The 23,070-nt window shown below is 42.1% G+C and overlaps 1 protein-coding gene across 3 annotated transcripts in view; it reads left to right on the top strand.

The window, feature by feature from the left end:
• ERICH6B (glutamate rich 6B) overlaps nucleotides 1–23,070 on the top strand; it is a 122,998-nt gene that overhangs the window by 61,618 nt on the left and 38,310 nt on the right. For all 3 annotated transcript variants that reach the window (XM_083168966.1, XM_083168965.1, XM_083168967.1), the window contains exons 9-11: nucleotides 124–225; nucleotides 4,975–5,039; nucleotides 8,728–8,882. In XM_083168966.1, coding sequence (XP_083025092.1) covers nucleotides 124–225; nucleotides 4,975–5,039; nucleotides 8,728–8,882 — 322 coding nt within the window. The remainder of the gene's footprint in view (nucleotides 1–123; nucleotides 226–4,974; nucleotides 5,040–8,727; nucleotides 8,883–23,070) is intronic.

The raw sequence follows: 23,070 nt of genomic DNA, 5'->3' as shown, positions 1-23,070 counted from the left end.
ACATATTGTATGTTTCTGTATTGTGTCCCCAGTGGTCTCATGTATTAAAAAGGTCTTTGAATGTAAATTTTAAATTGATTTGTAATACTTCAACATATTTTTCCCATATTTGGTCATGAATAGAATTGATTTATATACGCCAGAGGAAGCTGAGGTAAAGAACGAAGGTGAAACAGAGCCTGACATATTCAAAGAGATGAAAGCTCTGCATGGACTAAGGGAAGAGTAAGTACAGTATTTAGGAACTAATCTAGGTTATTTTAGTTTTATCAACTACCGATGCCTATGTTATTGTTCATTAACACACGCTATATCAAAAAAAATATATATACTGTTAAAAAAAACTTTTTTAAAAATACTAAAAATGAATTTAATTAAAAATAAAATAATAAACACAAGCATAGGCACACAAAACATTTAAAATTTAGATTTTAATACTGACTATATGTAAAGTTTTATATGTATAACATTTTATAAAAATGTTGGTACAGTGCAAAAAGTTATTCTCGACAAGATCAACACAGCATCACAGTGTAAAAAAAAAAAAAATATATATATATATATATATATATATATATATATACTGGTGGCTGTGCGGGCGGCACTCTCGGTCCTAAATGCGGCGATGGCTATGAAGAAATAGAGCCAAGAGCCAGGCGGTGATACAACGTTTCGATTTATTATCGTCTTCAGGTACTGGATTGGAAACAATATATATATTGTTTCCAATCCAGGTGACTCTATTCGGACACTTGGCAACAATATAAACAATATAATTAGGCGATGGGTGACTTCATGCATACTTCCAAAACCTGTACTGAAATTAAAATATTTGTCTGCAGTAAAAAAAACATGTCTACTTATATGTGGTCTGTCAAAAATCTGGTTATCAATCATTTTGAGTGTGACATATCATGAAGAAGGTACTGTATAAGCGAAAATGGGCGAATTTCTGTATGAATGCACTACTGAATCAGCCATGATACTCTTAATCTTTCCCCATGCAATCCTTGATGTACCCAAACTATCACTGATCCACCCACACCACCCCTTATTCTCCCACCCAATCCCTAATCCAACCAAAGCATCATTGATCCACACACATCACCCCTATTCCCCCCAAAATATCACCAGGGCCACAACTAGAGGGGGCTAGGCAGTCACATGCCCTGTGTTCTGGATGTAATACCCATATGTGCATGCATGGTTGCAGGGGGGGAGATAAAGTGGAGCCAAATTACTACCTTGCCCCAGATAACAAAAATCCTAGTTTCTTCCCTGCCATCACTGACCCCCATCCCTTATCCCCTCATGCAATCCCTGTCCACCCAAACTATCACTGATCCTAATAACTTCACATAAACCTGTTCCAACAATGCTGATCCACCCACACCACTCTGACACACCCACAACACCACTAATTCCCATATGCACTCATTGATCCATACAAACTATCAGTGATCCATCAACCACACCTCTGAGCATCCCACCCAATCCCTGATCCATCCAAACCACATCCAAACCACCATTAATGCACCACCAGAATGGCCCACACAATCCGTGAGATACCCAAACCTTTATTGATCCTCCCACACCACTCCTAATTTCCCAACATAATCCACCTAAACCAACACTGATCCACCCATACCACCCTTGTATAAATCACTCCATTGCTGATCCACCAACACCAAATACCCCAACGCAATCTTTGATTCATCCAAACAACTGCATATCCACCCACGCCATGCCTGAAGGGCCCATAGCACTCCTGTAATATCCACATTCGGCTTGCATGAATCTCACCACATCTGGTCCACCAAAACATGTCCATTTAGATGAGACATGTTTGACAAGAGACAGATGTTATGACTGCGGAAAAACACGATAGTTAGATATAGACCTTTATTCAGATCTGATTGCAGTACTAATATATGTTTGGAAAATGGGCAAAACCATGTGCACTGCAGGTAGGGCAGATGTTACATGAGCAGAGAGAATTAGATTTGTGAGTTATTTTGTTTCTGTGCAGGGTAAATACTGACTGCATTATTTTTACACTGCAAATTCAGTTTCAACACACCCCACCCAAATTTAACTCTCTCTGCACATGTTACATCTACCCCACCTGCAGTGCACATGGTTTTGCCCATTTTCCAAACAAATTTGTACTGCAATCAGACTTGAATAAGGGCCATAGACAGGACAGACAACAAAGAGAAGGGCATCTTAGTTGCAGGTCCTTGTAAAGGAATCACTAGCACAATAACCGTAAGCTATAGCCATGCCAGTACTGCCCACCTGGCAACCCAGCTGGCTTCTGGGACCCAGCTGGCACCTATGTCCATCAGACAGACTTTCCTACGGACAAACACACAGAGATGATACTGTCCAGTACAGTTTTTGTAACCTTGCTCATGGTTTCCTCTGTAATGTGTCACATAAATGATAAAGGCAGACCACCCGCACAGGCTATTGTAACTAATACAGATTCCGATCTGGGATTTTCCCCATTTACACTGCGGTGCTGACCCAGAATATTCCCGGTTCGACACCATTTACATGGGTGATGACAAGCCCAGCATCAAGGCAAGCTGCTGGGCTGTCCCCAGCCTCCGTGCACCCCTTAGCCCCCCCCCCCCCAGATGAATGCATGCCGCACACAGGCATCCATTCACCTTCTCGCTGGCTCCGTTGCTGTCTGCTCAGTACAGCAGCAAGGGCTATGTGCACCTCCCGCCTAACCTCCATACTGACTCCAAGACTTTGTGGTCAGGAGGTTGGGCTCTCCCATCGAATGACCTGGCATACCTGTTTACACTGCCCCAGTACCTGGGTCCTCTTCATGTTCCACGAGTAGGAAATGGACCCGTTTATTTTTTTTTTCGTACCCCTTTTGCACCGACGCTGACTCGGGTCCACGAGGCAAGGTTTTTGCCTTGGTGTAAAAGGGGTATGATCCTTCCCGTTATACATTGTTACCAACAGAGCTTTAGTGTCTACAACACACCAGCTCTCAATAACTAATTGACCCGGGAGCCTGACCTTAAGCAAACTAACACTGGGTATCAAATACTGAATGCACTGTGCATACAGATAGCTACGGACACACCCAAACCTTTACAAACATACATCGAAGCATGGCGAGAGAAGCGAGCCATGAAAGGAGTAGTGGTAAACTAAATGGGGGTCCATGTTCTCAGGTGTCCACATTGACACCAAAAAAGTGAAAACGTCATGTTGACATTTTCATGTGTCAACTTTTCCCTGTTGTCCTTTTGCTTATGTTCACCTTTTGTCAATGTTGACCTTGTGCATGTAGTCTTATTGCTGTTGACTTAATGACTGGCAACCTAGACATTGTCTATGAGCTCGTTCTAATACCCAAATTACTTTTGCGACTTGGTTTCATGATGCCAAATTACATATGTCTGTGGGTCTAGCACCCATATTTATTGGAAGCCACGACCTAATGCCAATCTCTATAATATGTCACTGGGCACAGCTAGAGCTGGTCACTGCTGTGTACCCGTCTACAGTGTCACTAATGTAAATTATATTTGCAAATATCTTTTTTGTCATAGAAATTTTACTGGAATTTTTATAAATAATTAAGCGAATGTTATATATATATATATATATATATTATTTTTTTATTTGATGCATCTTATTTTTGCATTTAAATAGTAATCTATAATCCTAGTTTCTAAAGAAAAAACAATATTGTTATAAAAGTTTCTGCTTATAGTTGAATAACATAATTTTTAGATACAAAATGAACGGCAGTGCTACTGCCTGATCAATTCTGTTGTTGTATCACATACAGCACTATTTTGTGTATATCATTTTTGTTAATGGCCCCATTAATAATGGTGCCTATGTGCATAATCAAGAATTTTATTTGAAGGGCAAGTTGTTTTTTACTCAGGGAGCCCGAGGTGTGCTGCCACCACCAGTGCTGTGCCTAAACACGTGCATAGGGGGTTGTGCGATCGAATGGATCCTCTCCCAAAGGAGAAGGGCCCTACATGTCATTATTAATACAAAATTATTATTACCATTAATGTATTATATGAAGTGATCTTTTCCTGAACATAGCATTTGTGTTACACCAGTGGTTCCCAAACTTTTTTGAATCATGGCGCCCTAGAACATCACATTTTTCATGGCACCCCTAGGCTGGATGTTTTGTTATTGAGAAATTCCAAAAACGATCTTAACTTAGGTAAATTGTTTTATATGTCATCCTTAGGGTCAGTTATGCTGTGACGGACAGGACTTGCTATTGTTTGTCCACGTATGTTATGACTGGCAGCCACAAGCACTGGTTTTGCCTGTTAAATTGATCATAAATAATTTGAATTTGTCCTGGACTACCAGCCCAGGGTACCCCTGCAAGCACTCCAGGTAGCCACGGCACACAGTTTGGGAACCACTGTGTTACACATTTAAACCATAGATTCATGAGGAATTGAATATAATGGATTTAAATATTTGTAAAGTTAAGTAAATTCAAGTTCTTTTGCCGTAATTAAAGCAGGAAAAGTAAGTATGTAATGTGTAATGGTGTGTACACACGGTACTTTTTGCCTTCCGATGTTGATGATATAGTCAACATCGGATCGGAATCGGATGCAGATCGCAAGGGTTTTAACCCTTCAACTCCCGATCCGATTCCGATGCGCGTTCAGTCTTGTCTGCCTTGACTATATAGTGCAGATCTGCACTATATAGTCAGACTTATATGCAAATCGGATGTGCCTTCAGATACTATCCACGATCAGATCTGATCGGATCGTGGATAGTATCTGAAGGCACATCTGACCGTGTGTACACACCATAAGTCTGCTGTTATTTTTGTTTGTTTATCCTTAAAATAAATAAATAAAGGTCTAAATTTTATTTGATTTTAATATATATACTTTTTTCATCTGAAATTTTATAAATAATCTGGTTTGTTCAATTGTTTTTGTCCAGGTTGCAGAAAATAAATACACAGCAATATATCATAGCGCTAGTGGATCATATGAAAGAATGTGGATGTAAGTATTAGACACCTGCTGAAGTGTGGTTTTGCTGTAGTACATTTTGTATGGTTTTCTCTCTCCAAACAAAATATTTAATATCAGCGGTATAAATAATACAGTATGCCCAACAGTGTTGATGCCTATGGTATGGAATTATTGCAGATGTTACTTACTACAGGTTTATTGGCCAATCTACTAGTTTAGAAGGAACACTCACCCTGCTACTGTGACTTTACATTTTAAACACAATTATCTAGATAATTTGCAGTGATATATATGTAGCCAATTTTACAGTATGCTTTTATGTATTTATTTTCTAATACCCCATAGTAGTGCCCTAGTTTATTTATGAACCATTGTAGTTCTTTAGTTTATATTATGTCACATTACGGTGCCCCCTGTTCATACCGTGCCACATTAGAGTACCCTCCAGGTCATATTATGCCATGTAACAGTGCCTCAGTTCATATTATGTCACATTATATTACCTCCATGTGATATTATACCACACTAAAGTCATTTCTCAATATGTATCATAGTGAACCCCAAATTACAATGAGCAGATCAGAGTTCAGATGGTGCCACATCACAGTGGCCCCTTACCAGTATAACATCCACTACACACCCTCTCAGTGAAAATGTAATGTTACACAATTCAGGCTGGACAGTGGATCAGACCAGTTGCTTAGCAGGCAAATCTGGGAAAATGGTATGTTGCTCTATAACCTAGGTCAAGCCCCCTTAAGCCTATTTATTTATTAGTATAAATATACATATAAAGTGGGGGGTTGTTAGGAGTGCGCTCGGTACTTGTTTCCTAGCACGGCCACAATCGCGGGCATCGCGGGTAATTTTTAATGGTCTGCGATGCGACCGACGCGATGCCCGCGATTTCCCATTGAAATGCATTGAAAAAGTCAAAATCGTGTCGGTCTCATCGTATGCGGCCAAAAAAAGCATGCGATGGTACCGACGCGATGCCCGCGATTTCCCATAGGGAACAATGTAAAATGCCTCAATTTACCCAAATCAACATAGGGAACAATGTTAAATGGGCCAGAGACTCCAAAAAAAACCCCTGACCAGTGAAATGGCCCCCCAAAAATAGTTAACGCCACCCCACGATCAACGTCAACCCGAAGCGTGGCGAGCGCAGCGGGGCCGCGAGGGGCGGCGGTACGCGTCCTACGACCTTTTCATACCCCCACTATCCACGTCGGCGTGGAGTTGAGAATAGATAGTGTGGCGAGCGCAGCGAGCCACCGAGCCCGAAGCGTGGCGAGCGCAGCGAGCCCCGCGAGGGGACGCGGATACCTGTGAAGCCCGCGAAGGGACGTGTTTACCGGTGAAGGTATCCGCGTCCCCTCGCCACGCTTCGGGCTCGGTGGCTCGCTGCGCTCGCCACACTATCTATTCTCAACTCCACGCCGACAGGGATAGTGGGGGTATGAAAAGGTCGGAGGCCGCATACCGCCGCCCCTCGCGGGCTCGTTGCGCTCGCCACGCATTGGGTTGATGTTGATCGTGGGGTGGCGTTAAGTATTTTTGGGGGGCCATTTCACTGGTCAGGGGGGTTTTTTGGGGTGTCTGGCCCATTTAACATTGTTCCCTATGTTGATTTGGTTAAATTGAGGCTTTTTACATTGTTCCCTATGGGAAATCGCGGGCATCGCGTCGGTCGCATCGCATGCGATTTTTTAGCCCACATGCGATGCGACCGACGCGATTTTTTTACCTGCGATGCCCCAGATCAAGATCGTTGTGGCCGTGCTAGGAAACAAGTACCATGCGCTCTAATGGTACCACCTAGCAAATAAGTGTCATAATAAGCATGATATAACAATCATTCATTTTTCTGAAGTGGAATTCGGATATTCAACAATGTAACGTAGACTTTGTTCAGAGCGTAATTCTTTATTTAAGAAACCCAACGCGTTTCGTCAACACAACTTCATCAGGGGCATTGCAATATAAGAGGTATATAACATAGGAGGTATTCCTTATATCAGACAATGTTTTAAAATCAATGGAAAGTAGTAGGGGCTGATCCCCCGGGGTACATCAATATACTTAAGAAGAACTTGTGTTGGTACCCTCTATGGAGAACAGTGAATCCGTATCTGTAGGATACGATTAGCCACACTAGTGGATGATATTTTAGAAGTCTCAAATTTCCAATCTCAAAGTAACCACTGTAGGGATATAGTAGTTACACCTACTGCGTATATATATAACAAGATATAACAAGTTATGCAGAGTACTAGTGTCATATACAGTATCAGCACAGTCTCCCTGTGCATCCTAGCCAGTGGTGTAGCTAGGGCATGTCCCTCGTCCTTCCGATTTGTAGTAGGCGGGGCTTTTGCGTGGCAAAAGGGGGGCACGGCCTAACATTATTATGCTCGATGTCAATGGGGACTGAAATTGCTCGTTGCCAAGGGGTACTGAAATAGCTCATTGCCAAGGGGGACTAAAATAGCTCACTGCCAAAGGGGACCAAAATTGCTTGTTGCCAAAAGAGATTGAAATTGCTCGTTGCCAAAGGGGACTGAACTTCAGACCGACCCCCCCCCCCCCCCCCCGCCTGCTCCCCGCTGTGTCTGGCTGAGAGCTGCCCTGTCCGCCACTATTTTCAATTAAGTCTCCCGCTGGACTGCTAGCCAATAGGCGCTCGCAGCCCAGCAGCCACCAATGCTGCTTCTGATTGGCTGCTGGACCACAAGTGCCTATTGGCTAGTGGTCCAGCGGGAGGCTTGAATTGAAAATAGTGGTGGACAATGGACACTCAGGGAGCAGGCGGGGGAGCAGGCGTCACAGTTTGTGGTGCACGGCTCCGACACCCTGTGAACTTTCGGCACCCAGAGCTCGTGCTCCGCTGGCTCCACCCTCCCTACACCCCTGATCCTAGCCACATTGCATTATAAGTAAGATAAATTTCCATAAAAAAATAAGCAAAAAGATGGCTAATGCTAGCAGAGTCTCACACAACCTGGCGTTCCGAAGGGGATGATTGACATGACTGCAGCAAAGATATACGAGGACACATCTTTACAAGGCTGAAAGCATACTGTACATTTCTTTCCTTATACCACAGGAGACATACAAAAAAATACTACATTTATTATGATTATGCACATAGTAAATTCACTATAAAACAAGCATACAGCAGCTTTGTTTTATACTATTTTTAGTGTACTACAGTATGTTAGACATGTTTAAGGCAATGGTTCCCATTTGTTTAAACAGACAGTTTTAAACTAAAATGTTTTTTTACAGCACAAATAAATTGATCCTGAAAGAGACTGCAGCCTCTAATACCATCGTCTTACCATATTAATTAGCTGTGCTCCTCTGTACACCCTGTGTTGTGTCCTGAGAGAGGCTTAAAATAACTGCTAGCCTGTCTAACAATGTAGGAGCATATCTCAGCCCAAATCCGTGATTACAGTAAGATAGATTTCCCAGTGATCTGACTGCATGCAATCGGCCGGAAAATGAATGTAATCTACCGGTCTATGAGTAAACTGTGCCTGTAAGACAGCCAAGAAAAGGCAAGGAGGTGGATGTCAGTCTATACTACTGAATGTCATATAAAAAATAAAATTCAGTCTTTTTATTAGAGAATAATATGTGTGCAATATGCAATAAAAAAGTAACATTGTATTCCCATTATAGTTCTGATTTCCATTGTACTGTATTTCAGCTCTTTTTATGACACAGAAAATAACATTTTCACTGGCTTCCTCTAACGGCCAATTCATAAATAACATAGAAGCAGCTGATCCAAATTCTGATCCAGGCCACAGCATTGACGACTACTTCATTAATGTCCCAGTGTTGGACAATAAGACGGGAAGGGTAAGTGAGCCTGAAATAAAAATAAATAAAAATAATCAAGACAATACAATGCTGTATAAGTTATAGATAAGCTTCCCTGTATTATGGGTAGGAGGGGGTACACTTTCTAAAGTTATTCAAAAAGGCATGACCATTGTGTGTAATGGAAAGTATCCTCTATGTACCACTGAGAGCATTCATCCAGCCACCTAACACATACCTTCCAACATTTGCCAACGGCGACTCGGGACGCATCTTCTGCGCGCCGGAGGTGCGCCGAAAATTTCGGGGGGCGTGGCCTAATTTTGGGGCGTGGCCTATACTCGCGGCTCCCCCGCGAGGCCACGCCCCCATTTTGCCGCTATGGGGGCATGACCCAGAGGCTCTGTGAGCCTCTAGCCATGCCCCCAGCCCCCTGGCTACGGGAATAGACGCTGTGCGCATGCGCACAGCGTTTATTCCCCGCTGCTTAGCAGCCGACAGGGGGGACTCCCAACAGCCCCCCCACACCGCGGGACACTGTCGCCCGCGGGTGGGACATCGGGACAGGCCCTGACAATCGGGACTGTCCCGATAAAATCGGGACTGTTGGGAGGTATGCTAACATTATTGGATCATATCTGTTTACTACCACTGCTAACACTAAGGGTCTGATTAAGAGCTGTCACTGTGTTTATGTACACATACGCTCAATCACTCACTTGGTGATCAAAAGATTGTTGCTGGTTCGATGGTGCAACCAATGGTAGCATTCAATGATGCACCAAATGGTATTACTGAGTCTATAGATGCTCAACGTGGGCGCCTCAGTCCTTGCACATTCATGCACATTGCTAAACACCAGTAAGGGCTTTGCTGTGGCATTAGCTTAAAGACACACCAACCAAAAAATGTAACCACCAAAAAATTTAAATATGGCCACATCTGTGTCCACCTTTGCATAAGCCCTATGTCTGTTATAAATGTGGCTTCCTATTATCACCCATTTAGTAAGGAAACACTTATATTGTGCTTCCTAGGCACCTGAGCATACGCTCATACTACACTCTGAGTATGGTTGCAGTATTATTAATGAGGGGGGGGCGGGACTACAGGTGAAGTGTTCCTACAAGAGGTCTAAAATGTTTTGTAAGATTTTTCTATGAGTGAGGCTGCGCATGAGCAGAGCGAAGGTCCCAGCCATGGAGCATGCTGGGAGATATCCGTGACGACTTCTATAGGGTATCACCAGCTTTTTTCTGGCAATACCCCCACAGTGGTACCCCGGTTGAGGGGCTTTAATGCATATGAAAATGCAGTAAAAACTCCAAAAACTGGGTTTTAGCCGCATTTTCACTTTGTATATCATGTCCTTTATTTTTAACTGAATGTATTTTGTACATGTACTGAAGTTAAGAATAGTGACTGTTCTGGTGTTATTTAAACACTTTGGGGCTAAGGGCGAGTGAGAAATGAAGGAAAAACTAAAAGCCAGAAGCAGTCTTTACCTGCTTCACTGTGACTGGCAGTGACTTCCTATTGGAAGTGCTGCTTGCCAGTCACATACACTGCAGGCACTCCCATTGGGAGGTACTTCCTCTGATACTGGCACACCAGGATGTGATTAGCTGTAGGAAGCCGTTATCTGCCTGATTGTCTGCCTAGCCAGGCTTCAATGGGTTGCAGCCGAAAGAGTCGATAAAAGCCTTGGGTTTTGCACTTGCGCAGTCAAGCTGTCGCTTATGTGCATGGGCCCATCCTGGTGCCTAAAAGAAAAAAACATGAAAGAAGCTGCCATCCTGGTGCCTGCCAGGTATATTGCACAGGTGCTGGCTGTGGCTTGCTCTCTCCAGCATGGGCAATGGCAGTCACCTATTCAAAGGTTAGTGGGCACATGCCCTGGGCACCGGAGTTAAAGGATGCCCCGTCTCTACACTTACATGCTGCTGCTCCTGGCTTTCTGACATCTCTGGAGTCTGAGGTGCTAGCTTGGGAGCTGGATTGTAGGGTTTCTCTCGGCCTCCCCACCAGCAGAGCCATATATTCCACCTTAGCTGCATCTCCAGATAGATACAGAGGGAAGGAGGCCAGCACACAGTCATTCTCAGGACAGCCTCCAGGTCCGCCTCTGACTCCACCACATGCACCTCTGTGATCTGCTTGCACAGAGCAGGCACCGGGCTGCTGCTGATGAACTCCATTTTGTCCTAGCTTAAGGGGGGAAGGGTAACGTAGTGTAGCATTCAGGAAGATTCAATGTAGTGATATAGTGCAACACGTGGACAGGCATTGGGGCATGTAGTGGTACAGTACATGCTGCTGAGCTGCCATGTGACAGAGAAGAGAAGCTTAGGGCATTTGGAGCACACTGGGGCACTAATATCCAATAGTGTGCCCTTTTCTCTATATAATTGATAATCAGTTTTTTTTTTTTTTTTTTTTTTTGGAGTGGGGGGAGGTGCACACATGGGGGAGAAGTGGTATCAGTGCACATGATGGTGTTATTACCGCTTCTACCACATAACTAGCCTACAGATGTACAGTAGCCTTCTTCAACCAACCTTCTCTGGATAGCCATGGCTCACCAAGACCTATTGTTCTCAGCTGCAATACAATACATAGAACAATACAGTAGGGGATTAGCATAGGATTAAGTCTGACAGCTCTGGCTCACTTAATCCAATCTGGACATACATCTACCCCAAGGTGGGCAGCTGGTCATGCAGAGGCGTAACTCTGGAAGGCAATGGATTCATCTGCCGCCAGGCTCCTGCTCACAAGAGGGCACCTCTCATCCCCTGCCAGTTTGAATCAATTAATTGAAAGATGTCGATATCGCTTCAGTGGCTGACTCCCCCTCCTAGCATCATTTTTGCAAGTGTCACACCCTGTATTAGAACCCATGACCTGTCTTACTGGAGACAGACACTTTACTGATTGAGCTATTGGGGGGCACCAATATGTATCTTGCCTCCGGGCAACTGGGATAAATTTACGCCACTGTGGTCATCATTATCCTGGGCCTAATTTTATGTGGGGATCTGGAACAAAAGCTCCATCAACTCCATTGTTAATCTGTCCCTAGCTATCTCAACTTCATGCATACAGAAAATCCCTAGTTGCTGAGGGCCAAGGGTTGACTAGAGCGCATCTGCTGACAGGTTTTGCTGAGTGCCACATGTTGTTGATTTATATTGGAACAAATGTCTTCCCTTGGTATTCAGCCAGCAGAAAAGACACTTTGCAGGTTTAAACCTGCAGCATTGTCTGCGACACAATGTATCAATGGCTAGAATGTCATAAAGAGTCTCTGTGTGAGCTATAGAAGGTTATTTCACATGCCACATGACACATTTAGATGTGAAAGATGCACTCATTGTTTTGGGGGGGTGCAGCATTTTTTTCTGCCTTTTCTGATTTTATGATGTGTAATACAGCCCCCAGTGTCAGTACCACTGTAGATTGAGACAATAAAAAAGATTTCTATACTAAGGGTACAGGAATATTTTAGCAGAGTACATAAAATATGAATTCTTCTACTTGTTCACAACCTTCATACTTATGGTAAATCAAACAGATTGGGGCAAAGTGACACATTTTATATATCCCCGAGGTCAGAAGACAGTAAATAACAGACTTTCACTCGTTCTTTCCCTTGTGACCAGAGTTTTTCATTTTTAATGCCTGGATAGCACAGGGCTTCTGAAAATAAACTGCTTTGGAAATAATATTTTTAGTACTATTTCCTTCTCCCTTGCTCTAAGAATTAATGCATAGTATATCCACTTTATTTTATGAGTGCGCCCGTGCTCTTCTCCTAAAGGGGTTTACAGGAGGTACTGCCGCATATAAAACATTTAGCAGAGAAGGTTATTAGAAAATGTTCTTGTGCATTGGTTACAATGTATTCAATGTTTACTAGTTTCAATAAAGAGCTATGATACCGACAAATCAGATGCACAGTATAGAAGAAAACTAATGTTGTCCTTTGTGTAGCAAAATGACATTGCTATATTACATGGGCAATCTTCTACATGTTAGTCGTTTTCTAATACAGCTTAAATCCTGTTGTCCAAATGCACTGTAGAATGCAGTCAACTTCTATAGGACTCAAGCTTTTTTGTAGTTTTTCAAAAAGACCGATACCTCTTATTGCTTACAAACTAAGCCTGATCCGATTTATGACTTGAAGATGTGACATAAAATAGTAGAAAACATTTGAAAATATTTTTCAAATAAAACTGCCATTGGCTCAGTTTAGAGGCCCAGAATTCATGAGCTATTGCTACAATTGCTACACTTTTATGAAAATTCAATGCTGCCATTTTTTTGACAGCATTGAAGGCGGATTTTGACAAAACAGATCTGTTTTCGCCGACACTCCCACTTTTCGTCACTCGACAGGCAGAACATTGAATTCCACCTGTCCAGTTGCATTTGACATTTACCTGGAGGGAACACATGCTAACAAGTGGAGAACATACAGACTTCACACAGATTGTCATGACTGTAAACTCGTGACCTCAGTTGTGGGTGGCAGCAATGCTAACCACCGTGCCAACTGTGATGCCTCAACCCTTTCATAAACCCACATAAACATCCAATAATAAATCAGAAACTTTCCATTACGAGTATAAAATGGTGTTCAGGGTAATTTGGACAAGATCATTGATGATATCAAAATGGTTGACACTTGCAAGATATACTTGAATAGATATTACTGTCCCCAATACCTATAGAGGGTAGCCCAGAACCTCCTTAGGTATTGTGGACACCCCGATTAGTGTAGCAGAGGGCTGGGTCTCTAACTGCCTACATCCCAGCAGAAATTGTGTGTGTGTGTGTGTGTGTGTGTGTGTGTGTGTGTGTGTGTGTGTGTGTGTGTGTTTGTGTTTGTGTTGGTGTTGGTGTATTTGTGTGTTTTACATTATTTATTTTACCTTCTACAGAACATTTCTATCTGATCAGAATTTATCATATAATGTGACACGAGTGACATCTCCTGCTCACCAAATATAACATGGATATTTGTACAACTTGTGTTACATTACTTGTATGTGTTGTTCATTTTTCATTTTTATATAAGGATTTTCAACATTTTCCTATTCTACATATGCCCTTTACTTTCATAAACAATGTCATTTTTATTTGGTTTCTGGATGGCTTTTGTGGAAAGTGCTGTTAAAGTGCATTACTATTAATAACCCAGTTACTGATTATTTCATAGATTTGACCTTCCTGCTACTGTATTCAGAATGATGTGATCTTCCTCTAGCAATGTATTACAACAGGCATTCTTGAATTTGGATTTACTTTGATAAAAAATATATTTAAACAGAGTTATGATGTTAATATTAATGGCTGGAGTGCTTAGATCTCAAAGCACTTTCACATCTAATTAATACATTCATTTAATTTTAATCACTTAATTGTAAAGAGATATCACGGCAGAAGATTAAAAGTATAGTTGACCTTGCAGAAATGTGATCCTTTAACCTCCATGGATTTTGGCAATGTCTTTCCCTCTGGCACTCTTCCTAAGCTTATAAAACCTTAATGTGTCCTTATGGCAATTCAGGAATACATATAGCTAACTTTACAGTTGTCCAAAATTCACTGCAGGATATCATTCATTATATATATATATATATATATATATATATATATATATATATATATATATATATATAATACAGTTGGGCACAGGATAAATTGGCATTTACTCAGACAAATAATATTACATTTACAATGAACTAATCAGTTGCAGAAGAAATCCCTGTACATCCATTTATCTTCCTGGCAAGTATAGTGAGTTTTTAAAATTATGAAATAATTTTTTTTGCTTCTTATGTGAGGCTTCAGTTATCATACATGTATATAAATGGAACAATCTGTACTTTATCCATTTACTGTACAATATAGATACCCCCATGGGGGGAATTCAATTGTTTAAAGTCCCCAATCTCCTGTGTAAAGTGATTAGAGAATAGGGTGCTGCTCAATTGTTATTTTTGAAAACACTGATTGTGCCTTTAAGTGTTGGTTTTAGCCGTGTAAAATGGGTTAACCAAACGGAAGTGTTTGGTGTGATGCGATGAGTGCCATTTGAGCACCTAAACAGGTCACTTTTTGAACATTTATTCTCGTCAGCTGGGGGCTGAAAGAAGACACGCCAGTGCAGGCAGCTATTCGCGAGCTGAACTGAGAAATAATTGGATTGCTTAAACTTGCGCCTGGCAGTGACAGCTGCCGGTGCAAACATTTTAAATTCCACCCACGTGTCATTGCCTGCTGTTGGAGAACTGAAACCCTTACCATACGGAAAGATGGCCTTGTCATGTCCACCAAACTCCTTGCCTTTAATTATTCTCACATAGGGGCAGATTTATTACAATCTGTATTTTTAATGCAGATGTAATCAAGTGAAAATGAATATTTTTATGCAAATGCACTAACTAACTAACTAACTAACAGGATCCAATTAAAGCCTGTCCTTGCAAAGAGCTGAAAAAAGTGTGATACTGTAGCTCATATGTGAGCCAGCATGCACCACAATGACCAGATGCCCCATTATGAATATTATTGCCTATAAAATAGGCGTGAAAAAGATTCACACTTCAATGGAAATGTTGACTGTATGATGGCATGGTATGTAAAAAATTTAAAAATAAAAATTCTTAAAACAATCTGGAGAGTGCGTTTTTTCTACTGCAATAGACTAAAACATTTTGTGTTTCACTTGAAAATGAGTTGTGAAATGATTAGAACACATAGTCAAGACATTGGCATGGTAAGAATAAAGATTTTTATTTGAAATAAAAATTTTGTCCTTCACTTGAAGTCCTTTATTAGGACTATCTTAGATCCGTTAGCCTTCACATTCTAGGCCGCCGGTACTTAAATACTGATGGTGAGTATGCTTAAGTGTAAATAACCTAGTGACTTTAATTACACATGATGTTGTATCTTCCCTGCAGGACACAGTGATTTTTTAAAAAGACCCATTGGTTTGCATCTGTTTAATTACAGGTAACAGCTGGATATGCTGTTACCTATTTCAACTATTGGATCTGACAAGTTGTAATACTTGGCAACTCATTAAAGTACTAGCAGGGAAGGACATTTAAGTGGATATTAAAGTCACTAGGTTATTTACACTTAAGCATACTCACCATCAGTATTTAAGTACCGGCGGCCTTGAATGTGAAGGCTAACAGATCTAAGATAGTCCTAATAAAGGACTCCAAGTGGAGGAGGCACCACCCCAAAATTCCATTGCTTGTTGGAAATCTATATTAAATTAAAGACACAAAACTGTTCCCCTGATGAAGTCTTTTTAAGACGAAACGCGTTGGTAACATTTCTGTACATTGTTATTTGTTTCTGGAACAACTTTCTGAAAATAAAGATATCGAAAGAACTGCTTTGAGTGCTTCACTGGAGATTGGATCACCATATTTATGGACTGTTATTAAATTAAGGCGCCATTCCACAACTGGGTGTTATATGGTTGTTGGGGTCCCTTAACCCTCTGGGGACATTGTGGTAAAGGCTGCCAAACCTTTTTGACAAATAAGGTTAATCTAATTGTATATAGAGCGCGAGGTGGAATATTGGGCTTAGATATATATATATATATATATATATATATATACAAAGAATATACCCAGCGCAAAAAGTCCTCAGTGATAAGTGTCAATAATTCCACATCAATTCCCAGTGTGTGCAGTCTTTTTCTTTAGGATCGTGCCATAGATCCAGACATGGGGAATCTTGCAAAAAGAGTAGAAAAGACGCACCAATGAGCACAAAGTAACAGAATTTTACTGATCAAATAAAGCTCACGTACACAGGGGTTAAAAGTATAATGCTTGCCAGCCAGATCATAACACCATCACAGCCCGGATACTCCTGTGGGGGATCACTGCTGCTCAGCTTCAGCCGCAGAGACCTCAGACCAAGACACCGCACCACTCACACAGGACCAGAGGGGAACGCCGGCTGGAACACAGGTGGAAGAACACCAGTGTAATGAATAAACGTGGCTGTATTATACAAATTTAATTTGTGTCTTTTCACAGACATAATTAATATAAGTAGTCACAAATACAAAAGAACAATAACCGGCGCTGATTATAAATAATGACTTGTGAGTAGATTTCCTCCTTAGTCTCCACAAGTCCTACTGGAATCCCAGTGGGTTTCACTATTTGGACCACACTGACCTGAGTGTGGGTCCCTATGTGCACATAGCGTTTTCTTTGTCCAAAATTCCTTTAGTCACCAATCCACACGTCACAATTGATTCCAAAAACTGACCTGGGAAATGGTCCCTATATTCACATAAAGGTATCTTTGGACAAAGTATGTTCTTCAAAAGACTCCAGAGTCAACCAGCAATGCACATCAATGGCATAAGGAACCAAACTGACCTGTATATAGGTCCCTATGTTCACAAAGCGTGTTCTTTAGTCGCTCACTCCTTTCTTTAGACCAAAGTATACACGATAATCGGATTTTCTCCAAAGCACGTTTTAATTTCCCGGAATGAGTTGGAACAATCTGTGATGCCCTGATGGTAGGGTGGATATCGGCCTCTCCTGTGTCCAGCGTCCCTGTACACCCGGGATGCTGGACACAGGAGAGGCCGATATCCACCCTACAATCAGGGCATCACAGATTGTTCCAACTCATTCCGGGAAATTAAAACGTGCTTTGGAGAAAATCCGATTATCGTGTATACTTTGGTCTAAAGAAAGGAGTGAGCGACTAAAGAACACGCTTTGTGAACATTAGGGGTGAGATGTACTAAGCCTTGAAAAGTGATAAAATGGACAGTGAAAAACCACCAACCAATCAGCTCCTACCTCTTATTTTTCAAACACAGCCTGGAGTATGACAGTTAAGAGATGATTGGCTGGTGGTTTATCACTTTTGATTTTATCACTTTTGAAGCTTAGTACATCTGGCCCAGGGACCTATATACAGGTCAGTTTGGTTCCTTATGCCATTGATGTGCATTGCTGGTTGACTCTGGAGTCTTTTGAAGAACATACTTTGTCCAAAGATACCTTTATGTGAATATAGGGACCATTTCCCAGGTCAGTTTTTGGAATCAATTGTGACGTGTGGATTGGTGACTTAAGGAATTTTGGACAAAGAAAACGCTATGTGTACATAGGGACCCACACTCAGGTCAGTGTGGTCCAAATAGTGAAACCCACTGGGATTCCAGTAGGACTTGTGGAGACTAAGGAGGAAATCTACTCACAAGTCATTATTTATAATCAGCGCCGGTTATTGTTCTTTTGTATTTGTGACTACGTATGTTAAGGAGTGGTGCTCCTTGAACAAATAACCAGGCAGCGATTATAGGGAGCGCTGTGAGGCCGAAAAAGACCCGTTGTTCGATATTGTCATAATTAATATAAGAATGAATTGACAGAGAGAAAGTATCCAAATGCAGAAACTATAGTCAATAATCTAGTGGGCTAAGACTAGCTGAGAAAGAAAGATAGGGGGAGAGAGGGTTCTTTCAACCATTGTCATGAATCCTTTGCTAATACAGTGTTCTCTGAGATCAATTCTGGGAGAATCTAGGTACTGCTAAAAATCCTTCATGGGGTCGTATAGTATATTATTAAACTGTTTCTCATTTTCAATTCATGCCTAGTATTCGTATTTCTAACATTGACATACTAAATGTGCATATGTTTCTATACCATATGATCTCCTAAAGTAACAGCATGACCCTACGCTGCTAATGCCCCACACCTTTTGCACGATTAATTGACAGGGTTGGCTCTGAGTCTACTAGTGAATTTCAACTAGTATATCCCTAGAGAGAAAAATGATGGCTGCCTTATCTGTATGAATGAGCTGAGTAATTACTTGGTTGACCAGTCTGACACTGTAATAAAGAGATGTCACGCTCAGTTCTGTGTCACTGAGCCAGGATGGGTCTTATCTGTGAATACAACACAACAGAACCAGATCTACTGAGCCCCAGTCCCCAGTCAACTGAATAACCCTTAAATCTCTGCCATGTGTTTTGTACCTTCATTTATTTTAATCATTTGCAACTTACACTACAGGTACTAAAATATTGAATCCTACAGTATATGGCATATATAACCATGGATGCAATGGGAGTAGTGTTGGCAGAGTATATACTATAGCGGTGCTTAGTGTTGTTGTTAGACAACACACTTGTTGGATTAACCAGGAATGCAGGTTTATTTGTAGGGAGCACAGAGTTAAACACTGGAACTCTCCCAGGTGGTGATTGTCTCTCTCAGCAGCGCTGGCTACCCACACATACAGCGCGGGACACCTCTCTGAGGTAAAGGTGCGCTGTCTCTCACTCCCCTGTCACACTGTAAGGGTGCACTGGTAACGGGGACACAGAAGGTGCGCTGGTAAGGGACTCGCTGGGCGTGCTGTCACTCAAAGGAGACAGTGTGCGGGAACCAAGGGGGGTGCCCACACACAGATTATTTTTAAAGTTATAATGTGGATCTTGATTAGCAGACAGTATATATGCGCCGTATCTTGGCAGGATTCTTATTTCACCAGAGACCTAGGGATTGCAGTGTTTGTATGAGAATAGAATGGTCAACAGTGTCAAAATCATCAGGGAGATCTAGATGGATAATAAGTGAGTAATGGTCTTTAGTCTTTTGACTAATTTGGACTGTGCTGTTTCTGCAGAGTGTTGGAAACCGGAGCCTAACTGAAGTGTGACTGATAAGTTGTGTGAGTTAAGTTTTAGGCAAGTGTAGGAAAGTCTCTCAAGTAGCTTGGAGGGGCATGGAAGATGAGAGATGGGACCATAGTTTGATAGAAAGTTTGGGTCAGAATTGTGTTTTTTCAAAATTGAAGTAATTACTGCATGTTTGAACAGTGAAAGAAAGATACCAGTAGAGAGAGAGAGAGAGAGAGAGAGAGAGAGAATACAGATTTGATGAGCAGAGGAGACAGAGCATTATTTATTTGTGAGGGTATGGGATGAATAGGAGAGGAGGTAGACAGGCTCGGACAGGCCCGGCGGGGAACCAGGGTCATTCCCTGGTAGGCCCCGGTGATTTATGACCCCGATGAAAACTTTCAATGTCGCTGGGCAGTCAGTAGCGGATGACTGCCCGGCGGAGATAACAAAAACATTTTGCATCCACTACTGACTACCCTAAAGTGGAGCTGTGGGTGGGCATACATCAGGCTGACATCATGACGTTTGCCGCATCTTGACATCACATGTCTGCTCCACGTTGTGATGTTACACACAAGACCTGCCCCGTGCCTAACATCACATGCTGTTTCCCCCCCCCCCCGTAGGCCCATACCCTCCCAGTCCGACACTGGAAGTAGAATACATATTGGTTGTGGGTTAGGTGAGTGAGGGTTGAAAAGTGATTTAAATGTATTGAAAAGTCACTTGAGGTTAGAAGCTTGTGCCCAGTCATAGAGTTTTACATTAGTATAGCACTAATGGTACCTATACACATATGCAATCTGATGCAATGAGACATCGCAATGTGATGTCTCATCGCATCAGATCCCATCTTGTGGTGCCCAAGTGTGGCTTTTCCAGCAACCGATCTTGCATGCCATCTACAATGCCACATCGGATGCTGGAAGAGGGCTGGACCACCAACCCAGGGCACCCCTGCAAGTGTCCCGAGGCACCCCAGGGAGTTTGGGAACCACTGTACTAACCCCTTGCCCTTTTGTACAATTCTGTGCTAGCAATAAACTTTTCTTGTAAAGACAAAGAAGTTACCAGACTGGCAACTTAATTTGGGGCATCCTATAAGCTAAAGATACCCTTCTACAGATTTTACTTTCATGTGGCCTCTTGTTAGAAAGCATTGGCAGATAACAAAGGTTTTAAAAAGTCTTAAAATATTTGGAGAAAGGTTCATGGAACTTTTTTAATCATTAATTTATTCTGTAAGCATTATACTTGTTTTAGGATATTAAATCCCAATGTATTAAATGAATGGCCTTACTGCTCCCTGTTCAAAATAGTAAAATGAAAACATGTGATAGATAATTGATTGGGACTTTATATAAAACTAGTTATTAATGGATCTCTTATAGCAACTATATGATTACAGAATTTGATCCATATAAATGTTCCATTGTACAATGTTATACAGATGTCTTCTCAGATGTTGTGATCATTAAGGCATCACTGTGTGATAATGCTCCTTGTGAAGATGGTGCAGATTATATATTTTTCAATAGCTTCCAATATTGGCCTCCTTTTCACATATTATTAGATTCACACATTTTTCCATTTGAACAAAAGAGCTGTGAAATTGGATAAAAGGTAGCAATCTAGTTTTATGATTGAAGCTGACACAAAGGTCACAGCTCAGACAGTTAAATGTAGATCAACTGTTCTTACAATTCCAGCATTTTCACTGATGACCATCTACTTACTGCTGACATATTCCATACTGTACTAATAGAGTTTCTACAAATACCATTCAGATGCTTAGAACATTCATGTACTCTAATGCTGCTTTCAGACCGCATAACTGGCTTTGACCCTGTATTTGAAAACGTTTCCAAAAACGGGTCTGCCAGATAAAACCCCTTTCACACCGCAGCTCTTAAACGGTATATTACCGTTTAAGTGCCGATTTTTTGACACTGGCAGACCCGTTTTTGGAAACTTTCCAAATACAGGGTCAAAGCCAGTGCAGCCTTCAGCCCTCCCCTCCCCTCCGTGCAGCTCCCCCCTCCCCCCCGCGCGCGTGTCGACGACCCCCCCCGCGCACGTGTCGACGACCCCCCCCCGCGCACGTGTCGACCCCCCCCGCGCGCGTGTCGACGCCCCCCCCCCCCCCCCCGTGTCGACCTACCCCCGTGCAGCCGGTACCTCCGTTGTGGATCCCGGCACTGCAGTTCTGTATGGTCGGAAGCACTCATGAAAAAAAGTGTCTTTCAGAAAATGGCTGCCCCATAGGAAAACCTGTTTAAAAAAACTGTCTTTCGTATGGGGGCAGCCATTTTCCAAAAGTCACTTTTCTTATAAGAAAGTGCTTCCGACCATACAGAAGAACTGCAGAGCCGGGATCCACAACGGAGGTACCGGCTGCACGGGGGTAGGTCGACACGGGGGGGGGCGTCGACACGCGCGGGGGGTGTCGACACGCGCGCGGGGGGCGCGGGGCGGCTCCAGTGCTGTGAATATTTAATGAGCGCTCATTAAATATTCACTGTGCTGAATTTAGGACCCAGCTCATTGGCTGGGTCCTAAATACCGTTTCAGAACCCAATTTTGAGCCTAAAATACCGGTTCTGAAACGGGTAGGACCCTGCATTTTACCCGGTTAGAAAAAACGGTATTTTCTAACCGGTTAAGTGGTCCTGCACCTTTCAGACCGCACAGATTACCGTTTTAAAACGGTAAAAAACGGCAATATACCGTTTACAAAGTGCGGTCTGAAAGGGGCATAAGTGTTTTCCAAAAAATGACCAGTTTATTTGCCTTGGGTCCATTATCTTGGTAACATCACAAGACATTTAATTGTAGTTACAGTAATTTATTCTAAAATTGGCATGAAGCAAATAAAAAATATGCTACAAAAAACAATTGCATGCTGGTATTCTTGCAGCTAAAAATCTCTGTGCAATATGTACTTATCCTTGAAAAGTGAAAAAATGGAGTGATAAACAACCAGCCAATCAGCTCTAAACTGTCATTTTTCCAACACAGCCTGTGCATGGCAGGTAAGATCTGATTGGCTGGTGGGTTATCACTCTCCCTTTTATTACTTTTCAAGCTTAGTACATCTGGGCCTCTGTCCTCCCAACTGCTGGCTGCCGTGACATGTTAAATGTTATATACTTTTATTTGACTTCACATACATGGCGGAATTCACGGTTATGCGCAATATACATGTTCCCATAGCTGAGTGATTACTCGTTTCCTTATCAATGCAAAGATCGCAGCTTACCATGCGCCAGAGAGGCCGCACCACTGAATACCCGCCCCCACCTCCCGCTGTTTTACCTCGCGAAGGCACATCCCCTCACATACCGCCGCTGCAGGAGAAATCATTGGATGATCACCAGATTGGTTTTCTACTTTTTATGGGCGTCTTCTCCACTTGTCCACTTCTCCAATCTTTAGAAAGTATCCACTATCCTCCTCACTGTAAAGAATGCTTTCATTATACATTATACATTACACAGCATAAATAGGGGTATAGCTGGTAGA

The sequence above is a fragment of the Crinia signifera genome, chromosome 2 (genome assembly GCF_055691185.1).
Source record: "Crinia signifera chromosome 2, ASM5569118v1, whole genome shotgun sequence".
NCBI classification, from domain to species: domain Eukaryota; kingdom Metazoa; phylum Chordata; class Amphibia; order Anura; family Myobatrachidae; genus Crinia; species Crinia signifera.
This window is presented reverse-complemented; position numbering and strand designations above follow the sequence as displayed.